At 36.3% G+C, this 12,091-nt stretch overlaps 1 protein-coding gene across 1 annotated transcript in view; it reads left to right on the forward strand.

The window, feature by feature from the left end:
- Positions 1-12,091, forward strand: part of WDHD1 (WD repeat and HMG-box DNA binding protein 1) — a 92,282-nt gene that overhangs the window by 40,953 nt on the left and 39,238 nt on the right. Inside the window, exons 16-18 of the mRNA XM_043986204.1 lie at positions 1,227-1,383; positions 8,897-9,011; positions 9,679-9,810. Coding sequence (XP_043842139.1) covers positions 1,227-1,383; positions 8,897-9,011; positions 9,679-9,810 — 404 coding nt within the window. The remainder of the gene's footprint in view (positions 1-1,226; positions 1,384-8,896; positions 9,012-9,678; positions 9,811-12,091) is intronic.

Genomic DNA, 12,091 nt, shown 5'->3' on the forward strand with positions numbered 1-12,091 from the left:
CTTTTAACCTGAAAGTCCTGATCTCAGAAACTCCTGAAACACAGCATATGTTGGAATGATTGTTACTTTTATAGTACTTTTAGCAGAAAATGTTATTTTCAGGGCTAACTTCCTGATTAGACACGCTGGTCCACTGCTTATTCTGTTATTATTCGTAGGTCTCCCTACTCTAAAATATATCCCCCTACCCTTCTGCCACAAGTGCTATCCCACTATCAACAGTTTTTTTTTCCTTAATACATATTGTCGTTTTATAAAATGCAAATACTCCTTGGGTTTGGGAAGACTGTGAGTTGTTATTAGTAATTAACACCTTGCTGTGAACTAATGATACCTTGGATTTGTGTAGCTTTTAGATTATAACAAGGGTTCCTTAGATACTAGTTGAATTCAGGATGGCAAGGGAATGGGAATTTTTGGGGGTAGAAGAAAGAATTTTGGGTTTTATATATGGAGGGTAGGTGTAGGAGAACTGGACAGTTCTATCCAAATATGGAGATTTGATGGAGTTTAAGGTTATAGGCTACTGACTGACCAGGAAGAAGGATAGGGGGAGCATGTAGAGAGGTGGGGATTGGAGGGGAGAGAACACTGAAGTCAAACATAGCTTCACTATTTTTTTAAGATTTAACCCTGGTAATTTTTCTAAGATTACCTGTCTGACAGTTACAAAGAAAATAATAAGTACAGATTGTTGTTGTTAGATGTTTAGCAAGAGAGTCTTCATATTCTATATATTTTTAGTAGAAAAACTCAAAGACAGGAGGTATGACTTCAAATTCCATCTCTGTCACTGTGGGAAAATCACCTTAAGTTTTGTAAGCTTCAGTTTCTTCTCAGTTTCTTCATCAGTAACAGTTGCACTATTTATCATTCTCTATAGTTGCACCATGGTCCTCATAGAATGAGTGTGAAAAAAGTGCTTTATAAAATTTAAAGCTAGTGTTTTAACTTCCAGCAGGTGGCGTAATTTTCACCAAAACTAATGTTTGTTTTTCCCATGTATTTATTTTTAAGATATATAATTGATTTTAGGAAATATGTCATGATGTGTGTAATTGTAATTAAATATGACTTTTTATAATGAATATCTAATTATTAACTTTTTTGCCTCTTGTTTTTCTGGTTTGAAATGTAAAGCTATTTCCTAAATATATATTCTTTGCCTTACAAATATCTACATTTATATTTTATCTGTTAAAAATTATTTTTAAATTTGTAAATAGGTACCCCTTGTTACGTGGATTCAGAGGGCATTGTACGAATGTTAAACAGAAGACTTGGCAATACATGGACTCCCATATGTAATACAAAAGAACATTGCAAAGGAAAATCTGATCACTACTGGGTAGTTGGTATCCATGAAAACCCCCAGCAGCTAAGGTGGGACATTAGATAATATTACAAAATAACCTTTTTTTTTTTATAAAAATTACTTCAAAATAATACGTATTTATTGTTACTTATTCTTACTAATTCAATCACTATACTTGCCTTCCTCATTTACCAAATTAGAATTTGTTACTTTTCTAGTTTGACATTTTCTTTTCTTTTCTTTTCTTTTTGGTGAGGCAGTTGGGGTTAAGTGACTTGCCCAGGGTCACACAGCTAGTAAGTGTTAAGTGTCTGAGACTGGATTTGAACTCAGGTCCTCCTGACTCCAGGGCCGGTGCTCTATTCATTGTGCCACCTAGCTGCCCCATAGTTTGACATTTTCAACAGGTGGTTTGAAATTTGAGTGGAAGTATATTTTGCAGGGGGTGTCAATCACATTTTTTTGCAAAGTTTATTCAGCCATGCATAAAGTAATAGACTTTGCTCATCATGATCTTCCATTTAGGAGAGACACAATTCTTTTTTTTTTCTATTTCTTTTTTACTTTTTTAGTGAGGCAATTGGGGTTAAGTGACTTGCCCAGGGTCACACAGCTAGTAAGTGTTACGTGTCGGAGGCCGAATTTGAACCCAGGTCCTCCTGACTCCAGGGCCAGTGCTCTATCCACTGCGCCACCTAGCTGCCCCAGGAGACACAATTCTTATGATTTTTTAAATTCATAAATAGTTGATTAGCTAGATTACTTGATTATCGGTCATAGGGAGCCACGGTTAGCACAAATGATTGAAATGTATAGATGGTCTCTAAGCTTTTTTATGGCCATTAGTTTCAAGAGTTTTGCCCCATCAATTCCTTTTAATAAAGGTGCTAGCAAATAATAAAAATGGACTTATTTGAGTTGTGATTCTGCTCTGATGTTGGTGCTATTTAAAAGTTAATTAGCTAAAAAGCTATAGAAGGGAGAATTCTGGTGGGTGATGGAAGGGTTCTATTTAATTATTTCTTTATCGGAAAATAGACTTGAAATTTTATAGCTCCTAAGCTCAGCACAGAAGGTTCTAAATCCCTTTGTGTTTTAGAGTAATAGTTCTAGATATCTTGTTTATGTTACTACCTTCCCTTCCTTTCTCCTCCCCTAACCAAATGTCACCTCAGTTTAGTTTTATTTTTGTGCATTAGTATTTGACCTTTGTTCATAGGAAATAGTCTAATCAGTCTCTTTTGTCTTTGTTAGTTTTTCAGCAGACATGAGAGACCAAGATATTCTCATTCTACTTGGCATCCTTGATTTTTGACTTGAGAGACTTATCTCCTGTATTTCAAAGCAGCTAGGTTGTTAACCTGTAAGAATTTTAAGTATCCCTTCCTAAACTTAATGATGGCAGTCAATCTACAAGCACTTACTAAGTGCCTTTTATATGCCAGGCACTGTATTTGGTATTGGATATATAAATTAAAAATCCCAAACAGACAAAAAAAACCCAACCTCTCTATCTTTATGGACTACTGTTACCAGTGTACAACTTCAGTCAGTAAACATTTAAGTGCCTACTATGTGCCAGGCACCATGTTATGTATTGGGGATACAAAGAAAAGTGAAATTTGTTCCTTCCCGCAAGGAGCTCACAATGTATTTGCAGAGACAACATGCAAACAATTATGAATAAACAAGTTATATAGAAGATAAATAAGCAGCAGGTTAAAGGCACTAGAATTAAGATGGAATGGTGAAGGGGCAGCTAGGTGGCGCTGTGGATAGAGCACCGGCCCTGGAGTCAGGAGTACCTGAGTTCAAATCTGCCCTCAGACACTTAAAACACTTACTAGCTGTGTGACCCTGGGCAAGTCACTTAACCCCAATTGCCTCACTTAAAAAAAAAAAAAGATGGAATGGTGAAAAGCTTCATTTACAAGGTGAGATTTTATCTAAGACCTGAAGGAAGCCCGGGAAGTGAGGAAGTGAAGATGAGGAGGGTGAGCATTCCAGGCATGAAAAAGAGCCAGTGAAAATACTCAATGTTAAGAGATGGAGTCTCTTGTTTGAAGAACAGCAAGGAGACCACTGTTGCAGATTACAGAATATGTGTGTGTGGGGTAGGAATGTAAGGTGTAAGAAGAGTGGAAAGTGGGAGGAAGGAGGCACATTTTGGAGATTTTGAATACCAGAAGATTTTATATTTGTTCCTGGAGATAGATGATAGGAGCCCACCGGAGTTTATTGAATAGGGGTGTATCAACGGTTAGATCTGAGCTTTCGGAAGATTATTTTGACAGTGGAGTGGAGGGTGAATTGGAGTGAAAGACTTGAGGCAGGCCAACTCATCAGAGGCTCATGAAAAATAGACCGACCACGCATGAGGTGATGAGGGCCTGGATAAGGTGGTAGCAGTTATCAGAGAAGAAAAAGTTAGGGACCATACAAAGGTAAAATCAGTAGGACATAGTGACAGATTATAGAATGAGTAGTCAAAGAGGATGCCTAGGTGGGTTGTTTTTTTTAAAGGCATGTAAAAGTATAAGTAAATACAAAAAAATTTTTTTAAACCAAATTTGTGATCTCGTTGCTGCAGGGAGTGGAAGGACCACTGAGGAATTTTCTCTGCCAATAAACATTGGCATGTGCTCTGCAGCCTTAGAGGGCTGCTTACAGAATATCACAAAGTAAACACGAGTTAATCTCGGGGAGGGGTTGGTTGAGGAAGATAGCATTGGCTAAGGGATTCTAACTGTCAGGAGGAAAACAAATGCAAGTAAAATGGAACAAATTTCAACAGCCTGTAACAGGCTGTTTTCATCATCAGTGACAGAGGAATCATCACATTTGGACTCCTTCCACTTTAGTCCTTATAGTGCTACATAAAGAACTGTGGTCTAATAGAATTCTGGATTTGGAGTCAAAGAGCCTGGATTCTGTCACTGACTATCTTAGCAATTTTGGGCAAGTCAGTTAGACTTTCTTAAAAATAAAGGGGTTGGACTAGACAAGTTCTAAGGTCCCTTCCAACAATAAATCAGATCCAAAATGTTTATTCTATATTCGGATATGGGAACAATGTAGGAAATAACACCTCAGTACCAGTTTAGTGCCCAGATTTGCTATTTTTTTTAAGATTAGGTGACTACATGGAAATGTTTAGGAGGTCGTGTTTTAGTGTTTGTTTTTTAAACTAGGAGGTCATGTTTTAGGATAGCTTATTTAAAGAGATTTTTTATATCCCTGTCTTCAGATCTTTTTGTCCCTTTTCAGAATGAATAAATTTGAATTTTTTCTTTTTTTAGAATCAGTAACTTTTTTTAGTGGTAGGAATTTATTGTTTTTAGTATCATACCAACCTTCTCCCACTGATATTACAGCTTATTTTCTTATTTTCAAAATATAAGCAATTGGATGATAGTATCCATGTTTGTAACTGACATTTTGTTCTATTAAAGCTAAAGTTGTATATTCCAGCCTTGTATTTCACTTAGACTTAGAAGATTATTTCATTTAGTTCCCTTCTTCTAGGAGAGTGACTTGATTGTCTTTTTTCCCCCCTTTGATGGAGGGGAAATTTGGTTTTATTTTTATTTATATTTAAATTTATTTTTATTGGTGTCTTTTATCTTTCTGTCACTTTTATTTCTGGAAACTTCCCTAATCCAGATTATATTGAACTCTTCCTTGTGAAAAGAAAAACAGTTAAATAAAAGCAACCTGTGCAGTGACTGTATGTGACTTTTTTTTTTAAACAAGGAAAAGAATCCCATATCCTTTTGTAATGGCCAGCCTGATTCTATGTAGAAATAAACCGAACTGTCTTTATTATTAAAAACGTTCTTCCTTACATTTAAGATAAATCTTTCTTATTTCAGTTTAAACAGTATTTTCCTTTCCTTGCCAGTATTCTTTGCCTTTTTAGTAATCACTATTGGTCACTGTGTAACTAATAGGTATAGCAGTTTATTGATGGTGATGTAAGCTCTATTGATGAGTTTTACTCTGTTGTCTATTTTGATGGTCACCTATAGAAATGAGTATTTTTGTTTTGTTTTGTTTTGGTGAGGTAATTGGGGTTAAGTGACTTGCTCAGGGTCACACAGCTAGTAAGTGTCAAGGGTCTGAGGCCGGATTTGAACTCAGGTACTCCTGAATCCAGGGCCAGTGCTCTATCCACTGCGTCACCTAGCTGCCCCTGAGTATTTTTTTTTTAAAGTTCAGTATCTGAAAGGGAGAGGCAGCGTGGTGCATAGTGGAGAGGGAATTGGCCCAGGAGCCAGCTATATCTGGTGCATACTGCTAGTATTGTTGTTGTTCTTGTTGTTGATTGTGTGATCCTGGGCCAGTCATTTAACCTCTTACTACCTAGGAAGCTCTCTAAGACTATAAATTGCAGAGAAGGAGCTGATCTGCATTGGTAGCAAATTTTCTTACCTGGAAAAGGCTCTATATGAATGAAATCATGCTTCCTTTCTCTAGTCATAGTCCTTACTTAAAGATTATTTGGTATTTCTTGAAAAATTTAATGTAATATTATTAATTCACTTTGAACATTAACCCAAACTTTTCCCCATCCATAATTTTTTGTCCCTTTGTGTAATACATGAAACCAAAGAGGTGGCTAAACCTATACCTCTGCAATTAAAAAAAAGAGGGTAGGCTTTTGCTCTAGGGAAAAGATAGTGTATTGTGTACACATTTAATCAGGAGGCATTTGAATTAATTCTGTATTTAGTAAATCTCACTTCATTTCTTTCTTTACCAGAATGTTTTAGTAGCAACACGAGCTTCTTTTTCCTCTTGCTGTTTTAAGAAATATTACATTATCAGTTATCAAATGTTCTTTATTATAATTCATCAAAGCCTTATAAAAGAAGGTTTTTATTAACTTGCTGAGATAACTCGCTTTTCTTCTCTTGGCCCATTTTATCATCTATTAAGTGTGAAGGTTAGTTGGACTAGATGATCTCAAAGTTCTTTTGTCTCAAAAAATCTACTCTAATGTGAGTCATTAGAGTATAACGTTTGGTTTAAAACAGCAGCAGTTCATGAACATCTGTTGGAAGAAATAATTTTTGTTATAAAAATATTTGAATTATATATTTCTTCTTTTAAAAGTATATTTGCTTTTAATTGGAACCGTAAGCTACTTTATATAAAATTAATTAGCATTAAACTATTTATGTTATTTTAAATTATTTTCTCTTTAATATACATATTTTTACATATTAAATGCTGAATCACAGCTATCTTATTATCTTTTTCTAATGAACATTTTTATACATATTTCAATGGACTGGATGAAATATTCCAGCTACACAGTATCCCATCGTGTTAAAGGATATAGTTTTGGTTTTTTGCTATTATAACTAGATCTTCTGTGAACCTATTTGTGCAAACTTTTTTCTTTTTTTTCTTTGTTTATTTTTGTTTTCTTTTTTTAAAATTGTGTTGCTTGTTTTGGCTTACTTTCTTGGGGTTTAGTGTGGAATTACTGTGTTAAAGGCTGTGAATACTTGTTGTTGTTGTTGTTTTTAAACAGCCTAGAAGATTTTATTGAGGGTATTTAAATATGCTTGGAAAGTAAGTGTCCGATAAACTTATAGCCAAGCATCTAGAAAGGTGGAGATAAGAAATGCCTCTTGGTCATTCAGTTCTCCAGAAGTGTCATAGAAGCCACACAAGAGAGTCTGAGATTTCCATTACACAACAGATTAAGGGGTAAATTGACCAATAGCTTCTAGTGAGGGGTGGACTCTTTGAGTATCTTAGTGATGACTGAACATTTGAAGCTTGAGTTTACATGTATATATGTAGCAGCTGACCTAACCAGTATATGAGTTAAAAAAAACAAAAAAAACCACCTCATGATCAAGAGAATTTAGGAAAAGGGAAATGGAAATGTTTTTGGTCACATAGTGCTCTAGTAAACTGAATTTATTTGATTCAACCAAATAAGCATTTATTAAATACCTTCTATGTGCCAGTTGTTATTTACCCATTTTTCTGCCATGACCAACTCTTCATGGTCTCTTTTTTTGTTTTAGGGATTTTTTTGGGGGGGGGCAATGAGGGTTAAGCCCAGGGTCACACAGCTAGTAAGTGTCAAGTGTCTGAGGCCGGATTTGAACTTGGGTACTCCTGAATCCAGGGCTGGTGCTTTATCCACTGCACCACCTAGCTGCCCCTTAAATAGCCTTATACAAGTCAAGGAATCTACCCCTAGTATTTACATTATTATACCATAGTTTTTAGTGACTTTAGAGAAATCCTGAGTAATATGCTATAGTCATTAAACCTTAAAGTAGTATATAGCATTTGATGTTGAACGAATATTTTATAACTTAATAAATCATATTAGTATTAATTATAATAAACATTTTTATTATCTGAAATGTACTGATCAAAACCTGTTTAGATATATGTGGGTTTGTATGAACTCATAGCAGCTATTCAGGTCATGAATGGTTTATGACCATTTGTCATTTTGCCATTTTTCTCATTCACAGCTGCCAAATAAACACTTATACTTCACTTTTGGTCTCCTTTCCCAACTCATTAAGTGGTTATCACTGATGACCGTGTCAACCTATGTTGGTTAGGTATCAATAAGATATACTAATTTTACATTTTGTCCTACTGTGGCAAGCTTTACAATAGCCTTTGAGTCGTAAAAAGGGTTAGATCAGAAGAGTAGTTGAGGACTTTGAAGAATTCTGCTATAGAGTTTTATTATGTTATATTGCTAATTACACAATGGAAGGCCCCAGGCTTGTTATGAAATGCCTTGGGGTGTGAGGGTAGGAGGATTTTAAATTGAGCAATGAGGAAAGAGGGATTTAAGGCTAAGAGTACCAAATGGTCTTAATCCCTGGAGTTTTAAGTACAGTGTTCTTCAGTCCATTACAAGAATAGGGGTAGGGGTAACCCCAATACTTGACATATCCAGATTCTACCAAGCCTGTTCTCTTAGTCAATGTTAGAGACACCTCTCTCACATCCTAAAGATAGGACCTTTATTTCTTCCACACTAGTGCAGTTCACTGAAACCATCTAAGGTCATGGGTTTTATAAGAAGGGTATGAGTTTTCACTAAAGTACATGTGTTTTTGTTTTGTTTTTTTTTCCTCCTAGCAATTGATATTATAGGCAGAAAGGTGCTAGATTATTGTCTGAGGAGGGAAAGGGGATTGGTTGAGCAGAAGCATGTGGTATGAAAGTTTCCAGAGAAGAGGCACTCACTCAAATAAATCTAATGAGTCTTGGACCCCCAAGTGCCTATAACAGTTTGTTTGGGCAAATGTTAAGAAAGCTGATTTCGCTTAGGAGCTTATTAACAAGTTGACTGTTTAATTCAGAGGTGAAAGGAAAAGTGAGACATTTTCAGAATTGGGAAAGTGTGTTTTGTTTTTGTTTCCCCATAGGCAAAGCAAACAAGTTCCTGTGTAAAACAAATATTAATAGTAAATGAATTTGATTTGTATTATAGAATCTGTTACTTATCAAATATTCACTGTTAAAGGTATAAAGGTTGTTTTATTTTGGTGGTTTTAATGATGAACTAGGCTTTTCTCTTGTCAACAGGTGCATTCCTTGTAAAGGGTCTCGTTTTCCTCCTACTCTTCCACGCCCTGCTGTAGCTATATTATCCTTTCAGCTTCCTTATTGTCAGATCGGAACAGAGAAAGGACAAATGGAGGTACGTAAAAATCAAGCACCGCTGAACTTGAGAGATGTCTGTTAAGTACTGATAGTGAAACAGTATGGTCTTCAGAAGAAAATTAATACAGTGGAATCTCTGATGCAGTTTAATATGCAGCTGAAGTATAGAATTCTGTGCAAGTTACTTCATTGTATATTCCATTTCTCCAACTAGATTATAAGTTCCCTGATGGTTGAGATCATATCTCCTATTTAAATTTGTATTTTCTCCTTAAAATCTAACACCATACAGTGCTCTATAGAAAAAAAGCCCTTAAACCAGTGCTGAGTAGCCTTGCCTGAACTTCACTATGAAAATGTCACTGTGATACATGCCCTGGGACTCTCTAATACTTGAGACATCAATTTAATAAGGAATTATTGTTTGACACATCAGTAAGTCAAACTTCTTAGAAGGGATTCAAGACTGTACAGATGAAATGCATTGTTGCTAAGGAGACAAAGAATAAACTGTTTTCTAAGACATTCCTTGATGTCTCTGTCTTGCACTTTGTTTCTTTATTTTGAAGAACAGGTGACTAAAAGGGAGGTGTCAAGGAAGCATATATCACAGATTGATATCTGAAGATAAAGAATTGACATATCCCCAGGAAGTAATGAAATCACTAATTTACAATAAACAAGTATTTCTTTTTTCTCTTAAGGAACAATTTTGGCGCTCAGTTATCTTTCATAATCACCTTGATTACTTATCTGAAAATGGCTATGAATATGAAGAAAGCACTAAAAATCAGGCAGTAAAAGAACAACAAGAATTGTTAATGAAAATGTTTGCGGTGAGTAAAGCAAATAATTATGTAAAATCCTGAAATACTTTGATATCAGATCTGTGATGGCATCAGTGCAAATTGCAACCCATCCATGCCACCTCTCCAGTAGGATTCTTGTCCATGTCCTCCCACAGATAATCTACAGGATACCTGTCCTGTGTACTCCAGGCCTTTCTTTAGATGGGTCTTTTCACTTTTTGTGGGTCTTGATGAACAAACATTCATTAAGCATCTACTGTTTTAAGTGCTGGGCCTGCTAAACCAAAAGTGAAATAGTTACTTCCTTCAGGCGGTATTATATTCCTTTTGAGGACTGAGCATGCATACAGAGAAGTAAATAGAAGGTAATTTGAGGAGACAGGAGAGCACTAGCAATTGGGGTCAGGATAGCAATAAGTCCCATGGGGAAGAGAACCCTAATACAGTCCCAGGAAGTGGCAAAGGAACCCCCGTAGCTTCTTCCTTGTGGGTGCAGTGATGGTGAAGGGAGATGTTAATGATGGAGCAGGAGCGTTCATGTTAACTTTGGTCTTCACCATCTCAGGCTTAGTTCTTTCTAGTGAATGGCTCAGGTGGTGTTTTCCTGGGTGCTTCAGTGTTACAGGACAGAATGGACTCTCTTTATTACACAAGTCATTGGGTTTTTTTGTTTGTTTTTCTATACCTTGCTGGATTAAGATTAATATATACCATTTTCTTTTGAGGGGCAATGAGGGTTAAGTGACTTGCCCAGGGTCACACAGCTAGTAAGTGTCAAGTGTCTGAGAATGGATTTGAACTCAGGTCCTCCTGAATCCAGGGTTGGTGCTTTATCCACTGCACCACCTAGCTGCTCCCACAAGTCATTGTTGATAACAAGATTTGCCCCTTTGTATCTTTTCATGATCCTTCAGATTCTTGATGATTTTGTGATGTTTTATGAGATTCTGCTATATAATGTCAGTAAGAGTAAAATAGATATGAGAAATTAAAGTTTTTGAGCAAGAATTTTCTATAACATTTAATATAGAGGTACAGATTAGCTCTGTCACACTGAGTGAGTTTCCTTCTTTTTAATCATCAACTCTTAATTTAGCACTTATTCTTGGGCCAAGTACTGTGCTAGTTGCTGGTAACCTAGGAGCAAAAATGAAACAATCTCTGTCTTCAAAGAGAAGAAAGCAAAGTAAATTAGAGGTCATGAGGTGGTGCATAAGTAGTTTTGAGGGAGCAGGAAAATCCTCCTGTAGAAGATGGTTCTTGAGCTGATCCTTTATGGAAGCCAGGAATACCAAGAGGCCAAGGGGAGGAAGATATATATTCTAGACATGGCGAGTAGATCATGTGAAAGAGTGGAGCAGGTTATGGAATGTTGTTTGTAAGTTATAAGAAGGCTAGTTTGTCTACTTTGTGAGTATGTGAAGAGGAGTAATGTACAAGAAGCCTGTAGAAGTAGCCTGGAATCAAGTTGTAAAAGGCTTTAAATGCCAAAGGAGTTTTTGTATTTGTTTCTAGAGGTTACAAGCAACCATTTGTGTTTCTTGAACAAGGATGTCACATGGTCAAAACTGTGCTTTAGCAATACCATTTATATAATATGGTTTGGAGACTCCATGGCAAGGATCTTTATTAGGAAACTATGCAGTAGTTAAGGTGAGAAGTGATGAAGGTTCCAGGGTGTTAACTCTGTGAGTGTAGAGAAGGAGATGCATGCTAAGTACTGTTATAGAAAGAATTGAAAAGACTGGACAACTGATTGTATGTGTGAGGGAGAATGCAAAGTTAATGATGACCCCGAAGTTACAAACCTGAATGACTGTAAGAATGGTTTTATAGAAATAGGTAGTTCAGAAGAGGGCTTGGTTTTGCAGGAAAGATAATGAGTTTCATGTGCCAAAAATGTTTCAAACACAACATCCAGTTTGAAATGTTCATTAGGCAGTTGCTGATGTGGGACTGAAACACAATAGAAGACAAGGACTGGCTTTATAGATCTGGGTGTTATGCCCATAGAAACCCTTAAGAGTTATGAGATCACCTCTAGAGACTGGAGAGAGAGAAAGGAGCACAAAGCTCAGGGCAGAACCTTGAAGTAAACCCACAGTTTAGGGGGGAAGTGGTTGATGATCCAACAGAAGAGACTGAGTAGTAGCAACCAAACAGAAAGAGAATGGTGAAAAAGCAGTGTCATTAAAAATCAGAGCAGAGAGGGTGGCTGATTAAGAGTGTCAAAGAAGGAAGAGGCTAGTTGCTTTTCATTAGTTCATGTTCAAATAAAAGCTTATTCTTACTCTGCACTGAAGTTATC

The sequence above is a fragment of the Dromiciops gliroides genome, chromosome 2 (assembly GCF_019393635.1).
Source record: "Dromiciops gliroides isolate mDroGli1 chromosome 2, mDroGli1.pri, whole genome shotgun sequence".
Lineage (NCBI taxonomy): Eukaryota > Metazoa > Chordata > Mammalia > Microbiotheria > Microbiotheriidae > Dromiciops > Dromiciops gliroides.